The 22040-nt window shown below is 40.8% G+C and overlaps 1 protein-coding gene across 4 annotated transcripts in view; it reads right to left on the minus strand.

The window, feature by feature from the left end:
* Positions 1 to 22040, minus strand: part of TMEM132C (transmembrane protein 132C) — a 595756-nt gene that overhangs the window by 262365 nt on the left and 311351 nt on the right. For 3 of the 4 annotated variants that reach the window (XM_056533685.1, XM_056533701.1, XM_056533710.1), the window contains one exon: positions 3643 to 3789. The exons of the other annotated variant lie outside the window; for it this stretch is intronic. In XM_056533685.1, the coding sequence (XP_056389660.1) occupies positions 3643 to 3789 (147 nt within the window). The remainder of the gene's footprint in view (positions 1 to 3642; positions 3790 to 22040) is intronic. 4 annotated transcript variants of the gene reach the window in all.

Here is a 22040-nt window from a genome sequence, read left to right on the forward strand (position 1 = left end):
TGTGCACATTTTTCACTTAAGACAGCATTCAGTTTCCCTGAAGTATGCTAAATTGTGAATTATATTAGCCTTCACTCTATTATAGGAATCATATTACCTCTTTTAAAACAGAATTACAGAAGTAATAAAACCTGATATCCTTTATAAGGCATGGAAGACTACAGTGTGGTCTTTGTTCACCCCCTCTAAGCTAATTCAATGCCGACTGGGGCCCAGTAAGCCTACTGTAAGGGGCTGAATATTGAAAATAGATTATGTACAAAGTGCAGCCTTTTTATTAGCAATACTGTATCTAGCTTTCTAGTCAGGCAAATAGTTCTGCTTTATGGCTCCCATTTTCGTAGAAGGCACTCAAGGCTTCTATTTTTTTTCTATAATAGAAGAATTATCTAAAAATAGGAACATTATTTTATAGTGCACAAGTTTGGACAGGAGCCTAACATGTAATCATGGGGTCCCAGAGAAAAACTTGGATTAGGGTCGTACTCCATCATGAAAAAAAAACTAAAATGTAGCCAGCACCTAAACCCAATACACAGGTGCACGCTGCTGTGGCAAGTACAAAACATGTATAAAAAAAAAAAGAAAATGGCAGCAGCACACTTGGTCAACAAAATGAAGGCTCTTAGCGCACTTTTTGATCAAAACGTGTCCCCCCATCCACCACGGGGAGGTAGCCTCATATCGGATGGGACCCTAACACTCACTCACCTCTGCTGGGCATGCAGCCTCTGACTGGGTAACATGTTGGATCCACTATCAATCCAAACCACCTCCTGTGAAATAGGGGATGGACAGCTACAGAGGGAGCCACTCCCCCCACATTGCACAGCAAAAACAAAAAAACGAAAATGTAGCCAACACCTAAAACCAATACACGGCTGCACGCTGCTGTGGCAAGTACAAAACATGTAAAAAAAAATGTATCTTGGGTTTAGGTGCTGGCTAAATTTATTTTTTGTTTTTTTGTTTTTGCTGTGCAATTTGTCAACATGTCACCCAGTCAGAGGCTGTATGCCCAGCAGAGGTGAGTTAGTGTTAGGGTCCCATCCGATATGAGGCCACCTCCGCGTGGTGGATGGCGGGACAAGCTTTGAACAAAAAGTGTGCTAAGAGCCTCAATTTTTGTGAGACCATGTGTGCTGCTGCCATTTTCTTTTTCTTTTTTACATGTTTTGTACTCCATAATGGCCACTGTCAGCAATGTCAGCAAAACGATTCTGCTTACTTTGGTCTCCATAAGGTAAAGAAAGATGCACATATAGTTATATTACTGTACAGGGATAATAAACATGATAGCATAGTACATGGATAATGCTCACAGTGATACTACAATGTAGACATTTTGTGCACACTGATGTAATACAGGCTTAGGTACATACTAATATCCAATGCAGGGATAATCTATTAAAAGGGCACTCCGCTGGAATTTTTTTTATTTTAAATCAACTGGTACCAGAAAGTTAAACAGATTGTAAATTACTTTTATATAAAAATCTTAATCCTTCCATTACTTATCAGCTGCTGTATGCTCCACAGGAAGTTCTTTTCTTTTTGAATTTCTTTTCTGTCTGACCACAGTGCTCTCTGCTGACACCTCTGTCCATTTTAGGAACTGTCCAGAGCAGGATAGGTTTGCTATGGGGATTTGCTCCTGTTCTGGACAGTTCCTGACATGGACAGCGGTGTCAGCAGAGAGCACTGTGGTCAGACACAAAAGCTGATAAGTACTGAAAGGACTAAGAATTTCAAATAGGAGTAATTTACAAATCTGTTTAACTTTCTGGCACCAGTTGTTTAAAAAAATAGTTTCCCACTGGAGTACCCCTTTAAGTTTTGTCACAGCACAACCATTACACAAACACTGATGAGACAATACAGGAGTAACGCACACCATGACATCATAGCATAGATATAACACAAACAAGTCAATATGTATGAGTGACCTCACAACATATAAAAAGAAAAAGAAAAACATGTAATAATGCTATTGCAGGTAAGAAGCACAGATGTCACAGTATATATTTAATGTTGGAACCTAAATAATTCAAAAAGTAATGCAATGCCAAATTAAAGGACTAATACACAGTAGGGTTAACCATGAGACAGATAATTTATAGCATCTTCTACAGTCAATAATAACAGCACCTTATGGCTATGGGTGCTTACATGAAGGCATATTTCCGCAGAGAGGGAGTTTCCTGCCATAGAACATTTCAGTATTGACTCTCTACTTATCTGTAACATGAAGGAATACTTTTAAAGAGGCATTATGCCTTTCAGCCTCATACAGCCAGCATAAACCCTGCTCTATACTGGCATGGAGCAACAAATCTGTTGGATTCACCGACAGTCAGATGGGGTAAAAAACCTCGGGAATGGGTGGGGAGAGGGGGGCGTTACTAAAATAAGAACACTCTTGGACTCTGCATCTTATGCTTTCAGGGGGAATTAAAAGGTCATAATGTTTGGGGAGGCTACAGTTCCTCTTTAACCCTTATTTGCCCCTTGATGCAGGCCTTAAAGGGGTACTCCGCTGCTCATTGTTTGGATCAAACTGTTCAACATGCTAGAGCTGGCGCCGGGAGCTTGTGACATTATAGCCCTGCCCCCTCATCATGACTTCCCACCCCGCCCCCTCAATGCAAGTCTATTGGAGGGGGGGGGGGTATTTGTAGGCAAAAAAGAAAAGTCAAACAGGAAATACCAGTTCACAAAAATCTAGCCACAGTGTTATGGTAATCTCACAACATAGCCATTTAGCCCCAAGACAAGCGCAGATCCTTCCTAAGCATGTCCATTACTGCCTGCCAGGTACAGACTAAAATCACCTTATAGTGGATAACCCCTTTAAGAAATGAAGGAGATAGAAGAACATTCAAGACAATGCAGCAGCTAAAATATTCCTCTACCTTGTTCCAAACATAAGGAGCATTGTCACATTGTCACGTCAGATAAGTGAATGGGTTTAAGGTTTCAATGTGATTCATGAAACACATCAAGTTGGAGTACAAAATAAAAGAGTATAAAGCAGCTTATGTAAGAACGTATGTTCAAGACACAGAAAGTCCATTTATTTTATGGCTCATATTGGATATAACAAGGTTGCTGCTTTCTAGCAGTTAGAATGCTAATAGCCAATGTGCCTGCATTATATCAGGTTATAAGTTTAACAGCCAAAGTATAGTACAGCTAAAGTGAATCTCCGACCATTTATCATCATGTTGTTTGAGATCCAAAATTCTATATTGATTAATTTCTTAATATATCTTTATAGCAGTCAGAGCTCTGTTTTTCTAATACAGAGGTCCAAATCTCCTGCTTTGAAAGAAGAACAATTAAATTACTCAATTATTTCTACCCACAACACCAGTACCTGGAGTTTAAGAGCTGAATCATACTGTTTTATTATTGAGTTTAATGTATGCATTTAAGGCCTACTGTAACTCTTTATCTTCAAAAGCTATATTACAAGTATGATTTTTTAGTCCCTCTAGTGGTGACTGCAGGCTGCCAGCATGTTATCATATAATTTGTCTATGTAGAAGATTTAAAGCTCCAACTGCTATAGATATATAATAAGAAATGAATAATCGCAACATTATCGACCTCTATAGTAACAAATGATGATGGGTGACATACCTATTACGAGGATTAGGTCCAATTCTCTGGCAAGTAACCGTTGTGGTAGAATGTTTACCACCATTACCAAGCTCTTGCTTAACATCCCACTGTCTTGGGTCACTGATCTTCACATTTAGAATGTTGACCCCTTTCTTTACCTTGGCCCTGTTTGGAAGAGGAAGAAGATGTATTGATTTCATCTACCGATCAATTACTGTATAAAACAATTCCCACTGCATTAATACTTATGTCCCCCCCCAAAAAAAAAAGTATCCGGACGACCCAATATTTATGCTCAAGAATATTTAGATTTTTGGATTGAAGCGTAAATATTTAGATGTGAAGAATTATTTTGTTGACTGTTGAGAGAGGATGAAACATGGACACACGAGGTCTGCTTCACATAGGAGGTACAGGTAAGTCCACCCTCTTTCCTTTCAGATATATGTAGATACATATATTTTATGTTGAGACTAAAATTGGTTTTGAAGCCCACAAAATGTCATCCAAAAATAGGAAAAGGTAAGGATTTAATGAATATAAGTAGATAACTAATATACTGCATATAAAACAAGTCCTTACATATAAAAAAAAAAGGTAGGAAATTGCTTTTGAATGTGGAGGACAGGAGCTTCTTCATGGTCCTAATAAAGTAAAATGGAGTCACCCTCAAGTGGTATTCAAAGGAGCAGCTAACACTGGCACAGGTAAAGAATAGTAAAGAACATGTAGTACTTGGGAGCACTGTAGGGAGGCACTATCAGACAGCCAGTCAGTGCATGCACTTCAGTAATGCAGGGGTTTTACCAGTGAAATGTCTATTTTGATTGGTCACTTTTGTGCCTTGGTGTGTTTTAAGCAAGACTTTACCTACATTTTAAATATGTGATTTATAAAATAGTACAAAAATAATATTTTTAGGTTTAGAACATATTCAGTGCAACTATCTATTTATCTATCTATCGATCATTCTTTCATTTCATTCATCAGCCTTTGTCATCATTATTTTAAGGACACATTTTTACAGTGAAGTTTTTGTCTTTTCAGTCATTTATAATGATGTTCAATAAACGGATCATGTAGCATGATGGAACAAAGGACGTTTAAAATAAATATGCTTAAAAAATTAGCATAAGATGTGCAATATCAATATCTCCTGAGATATGAAGAGGCTGTATTTCTTCTCTGACTGCACTTGACCAACCCCATACATATTAACTATTTGCTCTAAGCATACAGAATCACTTGAATAGCCTTTGGTGAATAGCAGTGTATGTAAAACAATGCAAATTCTAGATATTTACATGGATGCACTCAAAACAACACAAGGGCTAAAATCCTTGACCTTCTCCTTTGTATAATGCAGCTATATAAATAGGAAAGTGAACAAGAGAGTATTGCTGACGGTATAATGGCTCATTCAGTTATGGGGAACAGAATTTATTTTACTTTTATGTGAAGGAGTAATATTTACATAGATAATATTCACACTAATAATAAATAACTACTATAACATTTACATAACTACCACCGACAGCCGTTTATGCCAGGCTATAACAACTGTCAGAGTCCATAACTGCCTATGGTGAACCTGCTGTCCAGAATGGGCTGAATCTACATAACATTATAGAGTGAATGAGGTTCTACTACATTTGCATAAAGTTTTTTAATTAAACTGCAAATCTGAGTATAAAGCTCATCTCCTACTTTCCAGGACACATACTCACCTTTAACATAGAACTGAAGAGATCTTAGGCTAGCTTCAATAAAGTTTTTAAAGTTGCTCAAAAAAGAGGTTTACTTTTTAAGAATACATCTGGAGCATACTAACAGGAATGAAAAAAGTAGGGGGTCTCTGATAGGATCTCATAACTATATCAAAGTCTGTCAAAAAGCTGGAGAAAGGGTTTTCTAAACAGAGCCTGAGGGGGCCCTGGCCCTAAAGATCCCTCTGTCCTATTGAGAATATCTGTACTATAAATGATACAAGAGAGTTGAGATCCCCTCTGTTATTTGTTTTATAGATTATACCTCTATTTAGAAATATCTATATACAAGAGACTATAATCTTCAAATGGAATGAGCTGACAATTCATGTTTTTAAGGATCAGTGCCGAGTTTATAAAGAATTTATATCAAACTGGAAAAATGTCACCATATTTGGACTTTAGCTCAATCTCATTTATAAGACAGGTACTGTTTCTAAAAAAGGAAGCAGCAATGGTAATTTTGATCGTATGTAGACACTTTAATGGAGTAACTCCAAGCCAGATATATTTTGAACCTGTGTGCGTCCAACCTCTATAAGGTTAGGGTCACACCTGCCGTATTTTGCTGCGTATTTGCTTCTGCACATTTTCCTACCCATTGGATTTAATGGGTAGCAAAATCAGCTGCATATTTGGGTAGGAAAATGTGCAGCAAATACGTAGCAAAATACGCCACGTGTGACCCTACCCTAAATGTTCAATGGAAGTTTATTGGGAAATTATGTCTATGGCTCAGAAGCTGAACCCAATCCATACTCTGTGGCTTAAGACAGGACAGCCCTCAAAAAGTTTGGGACCCCATACTGCCAAACCATCTGGGCCCCAAGCCAGTGTAGTGAAAGAGCCAGCAGAAAAAGACACCTTTTTTATGTTAATTTGGCTCAAGTCCCAGGTGGCAGTACCATCACTGTTGTCCTGATGGCGGCCCTGGCTCTGATGCTGGTCATTTAACTCTCTGAGTACCAGAAACCATGGCGACTGTGACATTTAATGCATTAGAAAGTATATGCTGGTCCTTTCTGGCCTTTGATCGCCCTGTCCCCCTGCAATGCAATTGTGGAGTGCACATCTACTAGTACAGTCTGTATAAGCACAGTACAGATAAAACAATAGGATATAATACAATAGTATTGCAAGTGTACTGCAAAGTAAGGTACATTTTTTGAAGTGGTACAATTACTGGACACAATAATTCCTGCAAAAAAAAAATAAAAAATATACAGCTCAATAGATAGAAAAGTAGATGCATTTTATGTCTCATAAGAGTAAAAACAAAAATAAAAATGGCTCATTCAATAAATGCTTAACCCCTTAAGTTTTTCTGTTTTTGCACTTTCGTTTTTTCCTCCTTACCTTTTAAAAATCATAACCCTTTCAATTTTGCACCTAAAAACCCATATGAGGGCTTTTTATGGTGCCACCAATTCTACTTTGTAATGACGTCAGTCATTTTACCCAAAAATCTACAGCGAAACAGGGAAAAAAATCCTCGTACGACAAAATTCAAGAGAAAGCTCCATTTCATAAATTTTGGGGGCTTACGGTTCTATGCAGTAAATTTTTCAGTAAAAATGACACCTTATCTATATTCTGTAGGTCCATACAATTAAAGTGATACCCTATTTATATAGGTTTGATTTTGTATTACTTATGGAAAAAATCATAACTACATGCACAAAAATGAATACATTTAAAATTATCTTTACCTATAACTTTTTTATTTTTTTACATACGGGGCTATGAGGGCTCATATTTTGCGCCGTGATCTGAAGTTTTTATCAGTAGCATTTTTGTTTTGATCGGACTTTTTGATCGCTTTTTATTAATATTTTTATGGTATAAAAAGTGACCAAAAATACGCTATTTTTGACTTTGGAATTATTTTGCGCGTACTCCATTGACTGTGCAGTTTAATTAACAATATATTTTTATAGTTTGGACATTTACGCATGTGGCAATACCACATATGTTTAGTTTTATTATGTTTATATATTTTTTATATGGAATTTGGGAAAAGGGGGGTGATTTAAACTTTTAATAAGGAAGGGGTTAATGTGTGTGTTTTAAACTTTTTTAAACTTTTTTTTTTACATTTTTAGTCCCCTTAGGGGACTTTTAGGAGGAATCATTTGATTCCTCATACAGATCAATGTGGTTCCATAAAACCACATTATCTATGTGCTTTGTACTCGATTGATAAAGCCTGGTCCTGTCAGGCTTAATCTTTCTAAGCGCTCCAGCCGGCATAGATTCAGAGGTAAGCCACAGGCTATCTCAGCAGTGGATCTCCCCCCATGATCACGCTGCGGGGGGGGGGGGGACGATTCACGACACTGGACCACCAGGGATGGGATGAAGGCACCTTTAGATGCCGCTGTCAGCTTTGACAGTGGCGATCTAAAGGGTTAATAGCCAATCGCGGCAATCGCCGCATGTCGGCTATTAACGCCAGCCCCCAGGTACAGGAATCAGCTGGGGGCTGGCCGGTATGACGAAAGGTCGAGTCGGGAGCCCACGCCATGCCCCCTTAACAGCACATGGACGAGTATAGAAGTCCATGGTCGTTAACAGGTTAAGAAAGTATTTTGCTCCGAACATTTGTAGAAACAATATAATAATTTTTCCAGGCCAGTGTTCTATGGGCCAATACAGGATCACATATTGACTTTTAAAATATTTGTACACTGACATTTACTGAGTTGGAATGTAAGATTACAGTTTTTACTTTAGAGATGCTTTAAAGAACCACTTTAAAAATGAATCCACCATCAGAAATACCTATGGCGTTCCATCAGACATACAGGGCTTAATTTATGTTTGCTGGACACACAGATGCATCAGCGGATATATAGAATTTGTCAGTCCATGTTTCAAAGCAAAATGGTTACATTAGATTTGATCCTTTGCCACCTCAATCAGTGAAGTGGTCTCATACCTGCATCTCATGCATGAGTCAATTATTGTGACATCAACGTGTTGTATCATTGGATGTGAACTGAGGTTTGTTATTTATAATAATCCAATGCATACACATAAATGAATATTCTCCTGCAAATTAACTTTATACGTATGTTAATTAGGCACTTAAAGGGGTACTCCGCCACTAGACATTTTATCCCCTATGCAAATGATAGGGGATAAGAAGTCTGATTGTGGGGGTCCCACAGCTGGTACCCCCGTGATCTTTGTGCAGCACCTAGCGTTCGTTAAGAACGCTGGGTGCGGGTGGCGGGGGTCGTGATGTACTGCCAGGACCCCTCAATGCAGGTCTATGAGAGAGGGCTTGGCATCCGCCATGCCCCTTCCCATAGACTTGCATTGAGGGTGCGTGACATCACAAGGGGCGTGGCCGGGACATCACGGGCCACCTCCGCCACCCACTCCAAGCATTCAGAACAAAATGTTCCGAACACTGGGGCAGCAAAGTACCCTCGGACTATACATTGCAAACTTTAACATTATACATGCACATTACACACGTACACATGAAACACACATTGTTACACACCTTACACATACAATACTTACCTACAGAGCTGTCCCATCCCACCAGTATAGTGGATTCTTCCCTCTTCTGTCCATTCTGACAGAGCTGATGTCTGGACCATGTTACAACAGCTAGTAAGAATCTTTGGCTGCTGTAACTTTACTAAACACAGGCAGAAAATGATGCAGGAAGGCTGGGTTTCCAAACCCCTTATCTTGCACCCACTTTCTATCCCTACCTAACCATTCCCGGAGCAAGCGCCTCACCTGAACCCTCCCTAGCTATGCTCCTGTGAAGACAACAGTACAAGGAGAAATCTGCAGAGGATGATAAATAATGTTTTCAGGATTACAACACAAGGCTCATCTTTATCTTCACCACACATGTGAGCAAGTCAGTCTTAGACAGCAATATATTTAAAGGAGTACTCTTGTGGAAAACTTTTTTTTTTTTTTTAAATGAACTGATGCCAGAAAGTTAAACAGATTTGTAAATGAATCCTTCCAATACTTATTAGCGGCTATATACTACAGAGGAAATTGTTTTCTTCTTTGATTTCTTTTCTGTCACGAGCACAGTGTTCTCTGCTGACACCTCTGACCAAGTCAGGAACTGTCCAGAGCAGGAGAAAATCCTCATCGCAAACATATTCTGCTCTGGACAGTTCCTAAAATGGACAGAGATGTCAGCAGAGAGCAATGTGGTCGTGACAGGAAAGGAATGCAAAAAGTAAAGAATTTCCTCTGTAGTATACAGCCGCTAATAAGTATTGGAAGTAGGGATCGACCGATTATCGGTATGGCCGATATTATCGGCCGATAATCACGATTTTGGGCATTATCGGTATCGGCAATTACCTTGCCGATAAGCCGATAATGCCCCGCCCCCCACACCGCCCCCACCGCACCGCGACCGCCCCCGACCCACCGCACCACGACTGCCCCCCCCCGACCCACCGCACTGCTTCGCACCCCCCACCATAGTGCTGGGTGGTATACCAGTATGAACCGGATACCGTTTTTTTTTCTCCCACGGTATGGATTTTTGCCCATACCTCTATACTGGTCGGGCCCCTCCCTCACCCTCCGAGTCAATAAAAAAAATTAAACTTACCCGTAATGGGGGTGGTCCAGGCCATCCATCCTTCCTGTAGTGTCCGGCGGCATTCCGGGTGGAGGGTGAACCGGTCTGGGCTGTCCTTCTCCGGGGGTCATCTTCTCCACTCCGGGCAGGCTCCGGCCTAGTACGCTGCATAGATGCCGCTACGCTGTGACGTCAGGTGCGTCGCTGTGCACGAACGTCACTGCGCAGCGGCGTCTATGCTGCGTTACTAGGCCGGAGCCTGCCCGGAGTGGAGAAGATGACCCCCGGAGAAGAAGGACAGCCCGGACCGGTTCACCCTCCACCCGGAATGCCGCCGGACACTACAGGAAGGATGGATGGCCCGGACCACCCTGACAGGTAGGGGGAGAGAAGCGGGTGGTGGCGGCGGCGGCCTATGGCACCGCAAAAGCCACTGCATTAAATTGATTTAAAGCGCCCGCTTTAAATCAATGATCTGCAGTGGTGTCGCGGGGGGATAAATAGCCGATAACTTATACCGGAATATCGGTATAAGTTATCAGCTGTCGGCCCTAACCTCCACCGATTATCGGTATCGACCCTAAAAAAACGATATCGGTCGATCCCTAATTGGAAGGATTAAACATTTTTAATAAATCATTAAGTAATTTACAAATCTGTTTAACTTTCTGACACCAGTTGATTTGGAAAAAAAATAAAAATAAATAAGTTTTCCACCGGAGTACCCCTTTAAGGTTTAGAAGTAGAAAACAAATATATAAATAGCAAGAGCAGCCTAAGAAGCCTAGAACATTTAGATGTTTCTGGCCTCAGACACTCTCTATTTACAAGCTTCTGAGATTCTGTGCTGATTCACCATCTAAATTCTTTATTCCTTTCTGTACTGCCGGGTGCAGTAGTCTGAGTACTTACACAGTATCTAATTTTAACTAGCTAGCTGACAGCGGCAAGCTTTATACTCTAAAACTTAAATCGAAAAAATATCAAAAATGTGGCAAATTGACCCAAAAGGAAAATAAAACAGCAATACTGTTATACTGATACTACAAGAACACTTTCAAGTTGATTTGCTCATCTGATAATGGTCATTTCGGATAATACTTCCTAGAATTTTCTATAAATGAGACTGCACTAAATGGCTTTGCATAAGTTATTTAAAAATTACAGTATATGGTATTGCTTGTGTGACATAAAATACAACCCTAGTAGGCAGAAATGCTGGATACCCCATGGATAAGGGAATGCTTATTTTTAAGGGTGATGAGGTTCTGCTGTTCAGAACAAGAATTGCTTTACTTTGCAGAAGTCTTAAACTGGAAGAATAGTTCTGGATGTGTCACAGCTGGTATTTTCCATCTGCTCCTCTACAGACGCTTTCTATTTTGTCTCAGATTTATAGGCTTGAGCTGCCTGGTTGGGTTTGAAGCAGCGCTTTAAACAAAATTGCACTCAAACCACAAGGTTTTGTTTTGTTCTAATGCCTTTAATGCCTTAATCTCATCGTAACGTCTTGGCTCAACTCTATTAAAAAAAATACTTCTAAGCCGAGGACTGCTGGCGCACTAAGAAAAACGATGTTGTGTCTTAGCCTGTTACAAGTAACAATATTTTTTTATACACGGACTGGACAAAAGAAAATAGGTTTAGTAAAGCCCATCCTCATTGTGTGATTTCCCTGGAGAAGACGTATGGAAGTCCAGAAAGATACAAAAATGAAGCCTGAATGGGCTCAAAGGCTCTTCTTCTTAAATGCTAATACAGTATTATAAATGGTACATGGTAGGTGAGGGTTCTGTTTCAGATTTTGTATTGGGACCCATGTGCTACCATTAACTACCACCCACCAGAGTACTGAATATTCAAGGAATCCCACATTGGTTACAAAAAAACAGACGTAGAAAACAACAGCAGGAAATATTGCAAGCTGAATGACTTGTCCAAAGGCCCAGACACAGAAAGGGCTAGCCTGCCTCACCACCACTACACAGTTAACATATATATATATATATATATATATATATATATATATATATATATATTCATATACACCACACCTATAATAAGCCACACCCTTGTGGGGCATGAAGAGGGGTTTGGGCAGGAAGGGGGACAGGCAATGGGTGGTCTTGTTTTATTTGGTATGGGGACCCTGAGTGTAGTCAATCCGCCCTTATCTCATTCATATATTTTCTATTCTATCGGGTGTAACAAATGTATTTCTCACTTATAATATATCAGTCACATTAGCCAAGACAGTGAACATGCTCTAGTAAACATGCTAGTGTTGTCAAATGATAATTTTGACATATTTTCAGCAAAAGGCTGTAAGTAAACACATTAAAGGGGTATTTCAGGATTTAATAACAGGTCTTTTTTCCTTCAAAGACCTCTTGCTGTTTGTCTCCAGGTTGGATGTGGTTCTGCAGCTCAGTTCTATTGAAGTGAATGGAGTCAAGTTGTAATACAACACCCAAAGTGGAGACAAGGAGGGCGCTGTCTTTGAAAGAAAAAAAATGCCTGTTTTTTCATTAATGCAATACCCCTTTAACTAATAAAAGTAAACACAGTCTGGAAGATGTATTAATACGGGTGAACCATGTGAGAGAAGAGGGTGCAACGATGCATCAAATCATCAATAGGTTGCATGAGACTTTCAGAATGTCTTTCCTCTGGGTGCTCCTGTTTAGCCACAATGAGGACAGAGACTGTTACAAATGGTGACAATTTCATACGACAAAACATGTGAGCTATGGGTGATTGCTAAGTCAAAATTTCCAGATCAGAAGTGGACACACTTCTAAATGCCATCTTTTAAATGTATTTACACAAAAAAAGAAAAAAAATTGGCAACTTTGTTTACCTTATACTTTATATGTTACGTTGTAATGGTTTAAAAATCCATTATGCTCATGTAATAGTCTATAGCCTTGTTACAATAACATTTAAAGGGGTACTCCACTGGCCAGGCTTCCGGCTGCGTTCAGAACATTTAGTTGAATGCTGTGCTTTCGCTACGGGGGTCAGGCCACGCCCCCTCAATATAAGTCTATGGGAGTTGACATGACGGCCGTTACTCCCCCTCCCATAGACTTGCATTGAGGGGGCATGGCCTGACATCACAGGGGGCGTGACCGACCCCCGCAGAGCAAGCATAGCGTTCGGAACTAAATGTTCCCAACCCAGATGGAAGGCTGGCCAGTGAAGTACCCCTTTAAGGTATGTTCACACCTTAAAATGAGCACAGAATCTGATGTAGGTATCTTGGATCTGATTTTGATGTGGTTTTCTGCACTTTTTTTCATGAAACAATGCTTTTTTTAAACAGTCCCTGTTGAATCAATGGGAGAGCGCTTTTTAGGTAACACCATGCATTTTCTTTCACCTGGAAATTGGTGTGTTTTCCACATCAATAACCATGCAGTTTGTGCACTTGTACCTGTTTTTGGCAAAAACGTTTTTTCTAATGTAGATAATACCATTATATGTATACTTGTAATGTACATTGGTTAAAAAATGTGTATATATGAGAAGACAAAATACAGGAAGTGAGGGCAGGACAAGCAGGGCTCTGTGCGGGCTCCTGGCTTGTCAATCACCCTGCTTGTCCTCAGCATATGGAGCCCTGCTTGTCCTCAGTGTACAGAGCCCTGCTTGTCCTCAGTATACAGAGCCCTGCTTGTCCTCAGTGTACAGAACCCTGCTTGTCCTCAGTGCACAGAGCCCTGCTTGTCCACAGTGATCAAAGCCCTGCTTGTCCTCAGTGTACAGAGCCCTGCTTGTCCTCAGTGCACAGAGCTCTGCTTGTCCTCAGTGCACAGAGCCCTGCTTGTTCTCACTGCACAGAGCCCTGCTTGTCATCAGTGTACAGAGCCCTGCTTGTCCTCAGTGCACAGAGCCCTGCTTGTCCTCTGTGTACAGAGCCCTGCTTGTCCTCAGTGCACAGAGCCCTGCTTGTCCTCAGTGTACAGAGCCCTGCTTGTTCTCAGTGCACAGAGCCCTGCTTGTCCTCAGTGCACAGAGCCCTGCTTGTCCTCAGTGTACAGAGCCCTGCTTGTCCTCAGTGTACAGAGCCCTGCTTGTCCTCAGTGTACAGAGCCCTGCTTGTTCTCAGTGCGCAGAGCCCTGCTTGTCCTCTGTGTACAGAGCCCTGCTTGTCCACCCAAACTTCCTGTATTTGGACTCCTCACAAAGACACACAGGCAATAGGTGCATGGACAAAAATATACACATACATATAATGTTATTTTCTACATTATATAAAACGTTTTTGCTAATGACTGGCACACTTTAATGTTTTATTGTCTTAAAACAGGGTCATACAACTGATGCAATTCACAGGAAGGCATAAAAGGGATTGTTGTGTTCCTGATTCATATATTCTTTGATAATATAGTATAAGACATTTTCTGACAAGGCCAGGTGCCCAGCATTATGGGGGAAATTTATCATTGCTTTTAGAGCATTTTTTTTGTCTATGTTTTGACGCAGTTTAGACGCAAGCAGCATATTTTGAGACTTATGCGCCTTTTGATATAGACAGTTTCACTCTTTTGCCTACCCGTAGAACTTTGTTCTTTTTGACCATGCAGTGGTCACGTATTTATCATTTGCTACTTTTGTCAAAAGTCACTATTTTGTGCGCAAAGGTACCTTTCTAGGCGCAAAGCTACACCACCTACCAGTAGGCGTGAGAATCATTTCTACCTTCCACAATTCAACCTTTAACCTCTTGTGGACGACAGCGTCCCACTCTCCTTCACAGGAGCTGAGCGCGGGTCATAGCTGGGTGGTCCTGGCAGCTATCTGCCACCAGGACCCATCTCTAATGCCAGACATCACCGATCACGGTGATGCCCGGCTTTAACCCCTTAGACACCACAATCAATTTTGATTGTAGCATCTAAAATGCAAGTAAAAATGTCCCGGCAGCTCTGAGAAAGTAAGTAAAAACACCTAACCTGCCAAATTCAGGACCCGGGAAAGTGTCTACTTCCCTCCCTCACAAGTGTCTAGAAAAAGAACTTTTCCCACCACAGCAGAGATGCGCAAAATTCATCATCCTGCTGCACCTTCTTGATAAATAAGATGCACGCTAGTCAAACCCACCACCCAAATAAACGTGGGAAAATAGCTCTACCGTAGACATTCTTTGATAAATCTGGGCCTATGTCTCAATACCTGCAGGATGTGTTTGTGATAAACAGGGCAGCACCATATGTTCAGAAGCAAATTGTGAAAGCTATGTAATCATGCCTGATCATGACATTTGTCTGAAATAAACAGAGTCCACCTGTATCTATAATATTATGTTCATAGATTATGCATTGTTTGGTGTTTTAGGTCCCCCAGGCCATCCTAGACAGTGCATAATGAATGCAGATTTATGAACGCAGCACTAACTAAGCAGTTATGGAAAGTGAGGAGAGCTCGCAATACCCTGGGGTATGTCCATGGATGTGGTAATCCTGGAAAACGTAATGAATAAAACCTATTAGCTTGAAAATAAAATTATGTATGTATATATATATATATATATATATATATATATATATATATATATATTGTTATTTCACCTGATTTGTAATAGACTATATAAAAAGAACAGAACAGAAAGAATGATTGTTTAGAACAGATGCAGTGCAATGCCTGTGTCCTTTATTTCATAAAAACCATGAACAGTAAGGTACAAATCAGTCACGCATTTCAGGTGTCAGCCACCCTTACTCATACTAAAAAACATCAATTTGACTCAAGGGTCTCATGGCCATCCAGGTGGTACACTGAGCAGTCATGTGTTCTCCCTTTACATGTAGAAAAGTTTTACGACAGTGTGAGAACTGGTACAAAAACATGCATAATAAAGCATGTTTATAAGTGTGGGAATTTGTTTATAAATACATTTCTCATATTAAGTGCATATCGATTGCATATTGTCTCAAAGCATCCTATCCTTCCACTTCGTATTCAACACCAGCTGATAATGATGCAAGATTATTTCACAAGATACTTTTTGAATGTAAGATATTTTCAACTTATGTAACAATAGGCATCTTTAAATCAAAAGAAACAAAACAAAAACAAAAAAATTATAAAAATAAAACATGTTATCTATAATCTGAACCAAAACCTAATATTCAGTATCTGAACAGAAGGCTAGTAGTGCAAAAGCACATATTGCCTGCTGTTCAGTCCCTGTGGCACTTTCCTTGTTAGATTTATTATCCAAAATACTTCTCTAGAGAGAAATTTTTGGTGAAAATCACTACCTGTAACAGGTAAATTGATCCGTTCATATAATATTGCAACAAGTACTTCTGGTATAGTCACATCTATATGTACCTGACAACTTAAGCCAAGTGGGGACAGATTTGGGTTTGAATTAGAGCTGGGCAGTATGACCAAAAATGTGTATCACAGTATTTTTGTAACTTATGGCGGTTCCATGGTATATAACGGTATTTCTCCCCCCCCCCCCCAATCATGTGATCCGCGAGCGCTGTTCTGCTCCCCCCCGGGCATAGGGATACAGAGTACAGTACAGAGTTCCAGCACCTGTGGCCTGCAACAAACAGGAGGACGAGGAGGGCAGCGCTTGTGGGTGAAATGTGGTTAGTTCCCCGATGGGGACAGCGCTGGGCTGAAAATTCATTCATTCTCGAGGGGGAGGGGCCCAACCGGTATTGCGGTATGGGAAAAATTCCTATTGTGCAGGACAAAAATTTCGGTATTCGTTATGAACCGGTATACCGCCCAGCACTAGTTTGGATGCAAACAAGCTAGGGGGCACCAATTGTCCCAATATTGGAGCGGTATATGTGTAAGGGTATGTAACACCACAACGCATGACTGTATTAAAGGGGTACTCCGATAAAATCAACTGTTTCCACAAAGTTAAACAGATTTGTAAATTACTTCTATTTAAAAATCTTACTTCTTCCAGTACTTATCAGCTGTTGTATACTACAGAGGAAGTTGTATTTCTTTCTGGAATTCTTTTCAGTCTGACCACAGTGCTCTCTGATGACACCTCTGTCCATGTCAGGGAAGGAGAGGTTTGCTATAGGGATTTGCTTCTACTCTGTGGTCAGACAGAAAGGAAATTCAAAAAGAAAAGAACTTCCTCTGTAGCATACAGCAGCTGATAAGTATTGAAAGGATTAAGATTTTTAAATAGAAGTCATTTACAAATCTGTTTCACACCCCTACCCCTTAATTCCCTGGTTGAACTTGATGGACATATGTCTTTTTTCGACCGTACTAACTATGTAACTATGTAATTTCTGGCACCAGTTGATTTGAAAAAAATTTGATTTGCACCGGAGTGCCCCTTTAAACCTAACTGTTCATGTTTTTTACGAAATACAGGTTACAAGGATGCTGCATTTGTGCAGGAAAATCGTGCTGCCTAGCACTATCAGAGACACGGAGGAGCTTCTTGGGTGAGCTGATGATCACGTTCTTTATATAAATATATAAAAACATGTTACATATTTTTATGGATGCAAAAAATTTTCCCTTTTTAAATACAGGTGTGCACAGACAACTAATTTCCCATAAACTTACACCGTACCCATTAATTTAGCAAAAATAGACACTAACTGTCTGCAATATTACGGATGCATTTAAAAAAAATTATAATATTCCAGAAAATACACTGTGTGAACATAGTCTTAGGTAAATCAGTACAATAGCCCACACAGAAAAAACAACATAATCCACTGAATAAATATTTCGGAATTTGAATATTTTCACATTTGTTTATCTCGTGCTGTCAAAAACAGTGTCAATAATTAATGGTTATTCTAAGTGTGAAACGTTTTAAATATGTATGCAAAACAACTCATAGCCCTCAAACTCCAGTATATCATACCCCCAAGCTCTGCTTATTTTGCTGACCTGCTATTAAAATATATATTATTTAAAACAATATCAGTATTTGAAATACATTCTTTCCAGAAATCAACTATTTGACCTGGGCAAAAGCAGCTATACACCATTACATACAGTATAAGACCTTACTGTATGGCAAGATTGAAAAAGGGTCTTTGTGAGCTGAAATGTCGCTGCTGTTTTTTGACATGAGTGAATAAACCACCGTTGTTTTTTACATTTCCTGGAGTGCTGTGCCAACCTTTTGGTTTGCTATCTACATGGACCCTAATCAGGTTTTTAGGCGCTGGCACCCACTACAGCCTCCCAACCTGCCTACCCCAATAACAACCCCCCAGCCCCACATACCTAACTACCCCTCCTACCTTTTTACTGCATCCCATGGGTATGTTCAGACAAGCGGATCCACAGTGTATTTTGCGCTGTGGATCTGCCGCTGAGGGACCCCTACAGGGTGCCTTTAGATGTGCCTGCTCAGAGTGGCACTAGGCCGCTATGAGCAGACACACTGCTGCAATGTACGGGTCGCCGCGCATGCGTGGTGTACTTTCACACATCGTGGCCGCTCCCCCTACTCCCTGAGCTAGGCCAAGAGCAGACACGATGTGCGAGTATACTGCGCATGCGCACAGCGACTTGCACATCACAGTGTGTCTGCTCGTAGTGGTATATTGCCGCTTCGAGCAGGCACATCTAAAGGGACCCTGTAGGGGGTCTTTCGGCGGCAGATCCGCAGCGTAAAAATACGTTGTGGATCCTCTCATCTGAACTTACCCTTAAACGAGTATTTCAGGTTAGGAAAATGTATCCCTTATCCATAGAATAGAGTATAAAAGTTTATTTTGGGGGGAGGGAGGTGTTGGGGTTTGGAGGGATACATTTTCCTAACCCACAGTACCCCCTAGAGCCTTTTTTCAGCCATTATGCTCTGGCTAATATGATATAAAACTGTAGCTCAGCTAATCACCGGCCTTGGCTGGTGATCGGCTGAGTGGTAGTGTATTGCATTGTGCCCTGGCCCTGGTCTTCATCCTGGTGCCGAGGCTCTTTTTGTATAAAAATCTGTATGCCTAAAATTGTCCTCTTCTGACCCCTATAACTATTCTATTTTTCCATATACAGGGATTTATGAGGGCTCACCTCCAGCGCTCCCACTGTACCCTTCTCCGGTCCCCGGGTGCAATCCTCTTCCTCAGCTGCAGTGTGATGCTTGGGCCCAGGGTGACATCGGGCCCCAGTGTTGTCATGCTGCTGCTTAGCTGGCCGAGGTGGGCCATCACTACGATCAGAGGTTGGCTCAGCAGCAGTATGACACACTGGGTCAAGATGTCACTCAGGGCCAAAAACATGCTGCAGCTCAGGAAGAGGATTGCACCACGGGACCGGAACTGGAGGTGAGTACAGGTTTTTTTTTTCTATAATGTAGTATGGGCATTCTTCTAATGCCTCTCTGTTTTATCCTTATCCTGTATTATACTCCCAGAGCTGTACTCACTATTCTGCTGGTGGGATCACTGTGTACATACATTACACAAATTATCTTATACTGCTCCTGAGTTTTATCTTGTATTATACTCCAGAGCTGTACTCACTATTCTGCTGGTGGGATCACTGTGAACATGCATTACACAAATTATCTTGTACTGATCCTGAGTTATATCTGATCCTGAGTTACATTACTTATCCTGTACTGATCCTGTTATATTTTATTGTAAACCAGAACTGCCACGGATATAGGAGAAACTGGGAAGCATCACATTAGTCAACTCTGTTTCCTTAGGACACTAGGTAAGTGACCTGCTGCTTCCACGGAAAGTAATTTAATGTGACCTTGAATTTACTGCAATGGATAGATTTTTCACAATGGGTGCCACCCATCGGACAAAATCTTACTATTTTAGTAAATGCAAGTTCACATTACATTACTTATCCTGTACTGATCCTGAGTCATCTGAGTTATATTTAGTATTATACTCCAGAGCTGTACTCACTATTCTGCTGGTGAGGTCACCTGTACTGATTCTGAGTTATATCCTGTATATCCCCTTCTCCTTTTTCGGGGGGGGGGGGGGGGTGCAATTTTCTGGGCTTGCCACGGGTGCAAAAGGAGCTAGCTACAGCTATGCACAGGAGCCACACATGGCTTGGTAACACTGGTTGGGAAACACTGGTATAGAGGGTGAAGGGTAGCAGGGGGCATTCTCTCCTTTATAAGATAAAAAGGGGATGTAATACAGTATGTATTCTCCTATAGGTGAACATATGCCATCTATATCCACTTCCAAGACATTAGCGGAAAACTGTCAGCCTGTGCACCCACACTAAACCCAATGCAGTGGGATACAGTGTGGGTGAACAGGAGTCACACGAGGGGTTACTTAATTAAATATGTCCAGTAGGTCCTGAGATATTTCCCCCAGAAGATCCTCTGCTAAATTCAGTGAATTGTGCACTAGAGGCAGGGCCCCGCCGGGTAAATTTACATATTCATATATGTGACTCCACCTACTAGTGATGTGGAGTTGCTGGTCATGTGAGCGCTCTGCTCATTATGACATGAGAGCTGAATATAGTTAGTCGGCACATACACTCTATGCAAAGAGCAAAGCGCGCACATGACCAACAACTCCACATCACTAGGAGGTGGAGTCACAGACCATGAAAATGTAAATGAAGCTGATGGGGCCACACCTTTTGTGTGCAGTACACTGAATTTAGCAGACATGGGGGACATATCTTGGGACCTACATGACATATATTAGTAAGTGACCCCTTCTTGAACTCCAGTTCACCCACACTATTACCCAAGGGTTTAGTGTGGGTGAACAGTTCTCCTTTAAAGGGGTACTCCACTGCCCCAGTGTCAGGAACTCTTATTACCGAACGCTGGGAGCGGGCTTCGGGGGTTGTGACGTCACGCCACGCCCCCTCAATGCAAGCCTATGGGAGGGGGTGTGATGGCCATCACGCCCCCTCCCACAGACTTGCATTGAGGGGTCGTGACGTGATGACACAAGGGGCATGGCGGTGATGTCACAACCCCCACAGCCAGCACCTAGCATTTGGAACTAAATGTTCCGGATGCTGGGCAGTGGAGTACCCCTTTAAAATAGTCCGGTAAATACTAGATTAACTACTATATAAGAGAAACTACTAACATATTTTACTTTATTTGTCCATGTGCCCCAAAATGTGAATCATCATGGCTGAAGTTTTTATTACAATAGAATTGTGTCCAATTGTTTTGTCCAAGTATTCTTCTATGAGAGTTATATTTGTTGTACTATTGTTGTAACAATCTTCCACATTGTGAACATGCCAATACAACTGACACAGAATATACATCAATGCTTAAAGTTCTCAGACAAAATTGCTGTCTCTTGAAGTTGTTCTAAGATGTACCATTATAATGAAGCATACCTTTTATATAACAAGAAAACAAAGTTCCAAAGGCCACAGTGTGATATCAACTATGATAGCTGTTTGATGTTATTATAAAGTGGCGATAAACATTGAGGGACATTCAACGTAGAAATGTATGAAAAGAAGAAACAGTAAACAAGCAAGGAGCTTCCTATGGTGCATGCTAGAAAGAATTATAACGGTCTCAAAGTTCATTCAATGGTTTAAAGGGGTTATCCAGGAAAAAACTTTTTTTTATATATCAACTGGCTCCAGAAAGTTAAACAGATTTGTAAATTACTGCTATAAAAAAATCTTAATCCTTTCAGTACTTATGAGCTGCTGAAGTTGAGTTGTTCTTTTCTGTCTAAGTGCTCTCTGATGACACATGTCTCGGGAACTGCCCAGTTTGGAAGCAAATCCCCATAGCAAACCTCTTCTACTCTGTGCAGTTCCCGAGACAAGCAGAGATGTCCGCAGAGAGCACTGTTGCCAGACAGAAAACAACAACTCAACTTCAGCAGCTGATAATTATTGAAAGGATTAAGATTTTTTTATAGAAGTAATTTACAAATCTGTTTAACTTTCTGGAGCCAGTGGATATATATATATAAAAAAAAAAAAGGTTTTTCCTGGAATACCCCTTTAAGTTCTTATATGAAAGTTCCCAGGTCAGACTTTGCATTTATGGTTGTAAATCTGGGAATTTTAGTGTCGGAAGAAGAACTAGACTGGGTTCTACCCTCTACTATAACAATAAAAATAAGTAAGGATAATATGATAAA

Source organism: Hyla sarda, chromosome 1 (assembly GCF_029499605.1).
Source record: "Hyla sarda isolate aHylSar1 chromosome 1, aHylSar1.hap1, whole genome shotgun sequence".
NCBI lineage: Eukaryota > Metazoa > Chordata > Amphibia > Anura > Hylidae > Hyla > Hyla sarda.